This window comes from Haliaeetus albicilla, chromosome 10 (genome assembly GCF_947461875.1).
Source record: "Haliaeetus albicilla chromosome 10, bHalAlb1.1, whole genome shotgun sequence".
In the NCBI taxonomy this organism is placed as follows: domain Eukaryota; kingdom Metazoa; phylum Chordata; class Aves; order Accipitriformes; family Accipitridae; genus Haliaeetus; species Haliaeetus albicilla.
In genome coordinates, this window is record NC_091492.1 from 25,876,854 (window position 1) to 25,879,297 (window position 2,444).

General features: G+C 47.1%; 1 protein-coding gene across 1 annotated transcript; it reads left to right on the top strand.

The window, feature by feature from the left end:
- Positions 1–1,515: 1,515 nt before the first annotated feature.
- On the top strand, positions 1,516–1,845 carry LOC138687544 (feather keratin 4-like). The gene has a single exon (XM_069795501.1). The coding sequence runs from the start codon at positions 1,516–1,518 to the stop codon at positions 1,843–1,845; it is 330 nt and encodes a 109-aa protein (XP_069651602.1).
- Positions 1,846–2,444: the final 599 nt, after the last annotated feature.

Here is a 2,444-nt window from a genome sequence, read left to right on the forward strand (position 1 = left end):
ATCTGCCTTGTTCCTCGTCCCAGCTACACACTGCAGGTCTGATACAGCACACTAAAGCAGAGAGGTGATTTGTTTTATAAACTCTTGCAGGTCTTCTGTATTTTCTTTTGCCTCTGAACAGAAAACCACAACTACACATTCCTTCCCATGTCCCTCTGAAGACTTCACACCACGGTACCAATACATGCAGGCTAGCACATGCTTCTGACTGCAGCAATATTATGACACTGTGTCTGATGTGAGGAAAATCCATCAATAACTATTAAAATAGTGAGGGGTTTTTTTTACTTGGATGTGAATATACTAAAGCAAGACTATCCTTTAAAGCCACACAGGGGAGCGGGATGCTTTATCCTGTGTTACAGGACATCTGAGGTTGGGGTCTAGCCCCATGTGCTTCCTTTTGTTCCCAAGGAGAGACCCTACTGCAAGAGCGGACCCCAGGCGCTGTGGCTGAAAGTAAAGGGAGCTGAACACGAAACTCCTAACTCCTATGGGAGACGGTTGCAATGCCGCACCTCGCTTGGGTGTTTGCAGCGTCCTCAGTGATTCAGTGTCTCAACACTGACCTGTACCAGGACAGAAAAAGGATTAAAACTTTTGCATATTTCTTGATATTCCCAGAGAAAATTTAATAACAATCCCCAAGAAGGGTATATCCAGAATTAAAACATTGTAATGAACATAGAGTATGAAAACAACTTTGGAAACAGAAGCTTCAGTATCTGTAAGAAAAAACTTAAAATAAATTGACATACTGCAAACCTAGGGAAGTCAGTTGAGTGATTTCTAAAAAGGAAGAACCTGAGAGACACTAGAGGAAAATCTGGGGTGAGTAATACTTGTTAACAGTGAGGAAACTATTTGCATGAATGAGGAGTTGAGGAGTGACATGTAATCTGTGTGTTTGGGAGCTAATTAAGATCTTGTTCACGAAGTGTCATAGGCCAGTGGGCAGCCCAAGAAAGGGTATAAAAAGGACTCACAGCACAGCCAGCCTCAGACAGCTGCTCTTTACTTCTCATCTTTGGTGTCTTGAGTAAGTTTGAACCTTCTTATTCTTTCTGACTTAAAGCATCACGCGTGAGTAGGTTTAACTGAAGCTTTCAGAAATACTCTGCTTGTCTTATGCCCCTTTTTCCTTAAAAATGCAGGCCTTTCACAGGCTTTGGTAGATGTAGTGGGTTTTGCTGCAAAACCTGGTGATGGCTGATCTCCAGCTTGTTTGCCACAGGTCACTTTGGGGGTGGTCAGCTTGGGCAGCGCTCAGCATGCAGAGAGCCTGGGAGAGTGCAGAGGAGATGCCTGGGAGGGAGGAAGGAAGGAGGGCATGGAAGGGGGAAGAGAAAGAGAGAGAACAAGCACCCGAGCCTTAGCAGAGCAACAGCATATGGCACACTAAGAGCCCTCCCTGCTGCTGGCGAGGCAGAGCAGGGTGGTCTGTGCAGCAGCTCATGAGCAGTGGGTTGACTCAGGCTCCCTGGTGTGTTGCAGGTTCACCTCCCTGCCCAAAGGATGTCCTCCAGCCAGCAGCTCAGCTCCCGCTGCTCCCCACCCTGCGAGATGGCCTGCCTGCAGCCCATCGCCAACGCCTGGAACCAGCCCTGTGTCACCTCCTGCGGAGACTCGCGTGCCGTGGTCTACCCACCACCCGTGGTCATCACCTTCCCAGGCCCCATCCTCAGCTCCTGCCCTCAGGAGAGCTTTGTGGGCAGCTCAGCCCCACTGGGGCTGGGCCGCCCCATGGGCCTGCAGGGCTCCCTTATCTATGGGGGCTCCTTGTCCTCCTCCTCCTCCTCCAGCCAGCTCTGGAGCCAGCGCTATGGGGGCTGTGGGCCATGCTAAGCATGGCAGAAGGTGTGGATGCCAAGAGAAACAGCGAGGGAACTGATGGCAAGACCTGGATGTGCAACTGAACTTAGGAGCACAGCTCTCTGAAGCAGTGGGAACCTCTGGGTGCTGCTCAGCACCCATGGGAACTGCTCTTCTGCTTGTCCTTCTGATGCTCTTTTTTTTTTTTAATGTCAGTTTTCTCAAAATGTGTCTTTTCTGTTCTTAGAAACCAACTTACTGATTATGCAAAAATTGTTTCTCACTGTTAGAGCACTAAAGCAGTAGTGTCACTCAAAACTGGTCCATGTATGGTTTTGTTTGTTTGGGACCATGAATTTTTTTCTTTGGTAGTTTATATCGATACCCATATGTCTAACAGCAAAGATCCACAGATGTCACCTTGTACTGTGATTTGTCCAGTCCATTTGAAACTTTAACCAAGAAAGCAGAACAATGTACTGAAAAGAAATCAGTTTGATGCAGACTATTAAGTTGGCCCTTTTTTAAAACACTGAAGTCAATCTTGTGTTTTTCCTTTGCTTAAAATGTACACTTTTTGCTCTCAATAAACACTTATGAATGCCTCCAAATAACATTCACCTGTTTGCTTT

Bases quoted from the DNA above. Each gene is read 5' to 3' on its own strand.
- LOC138687544 (XM_069795501.1), top strand. From the start codon at position 1,516: ATGTCCTCCAGCCAGCAGCTCAGCTCCCGCTGCTCCCCACCCTGCGAG.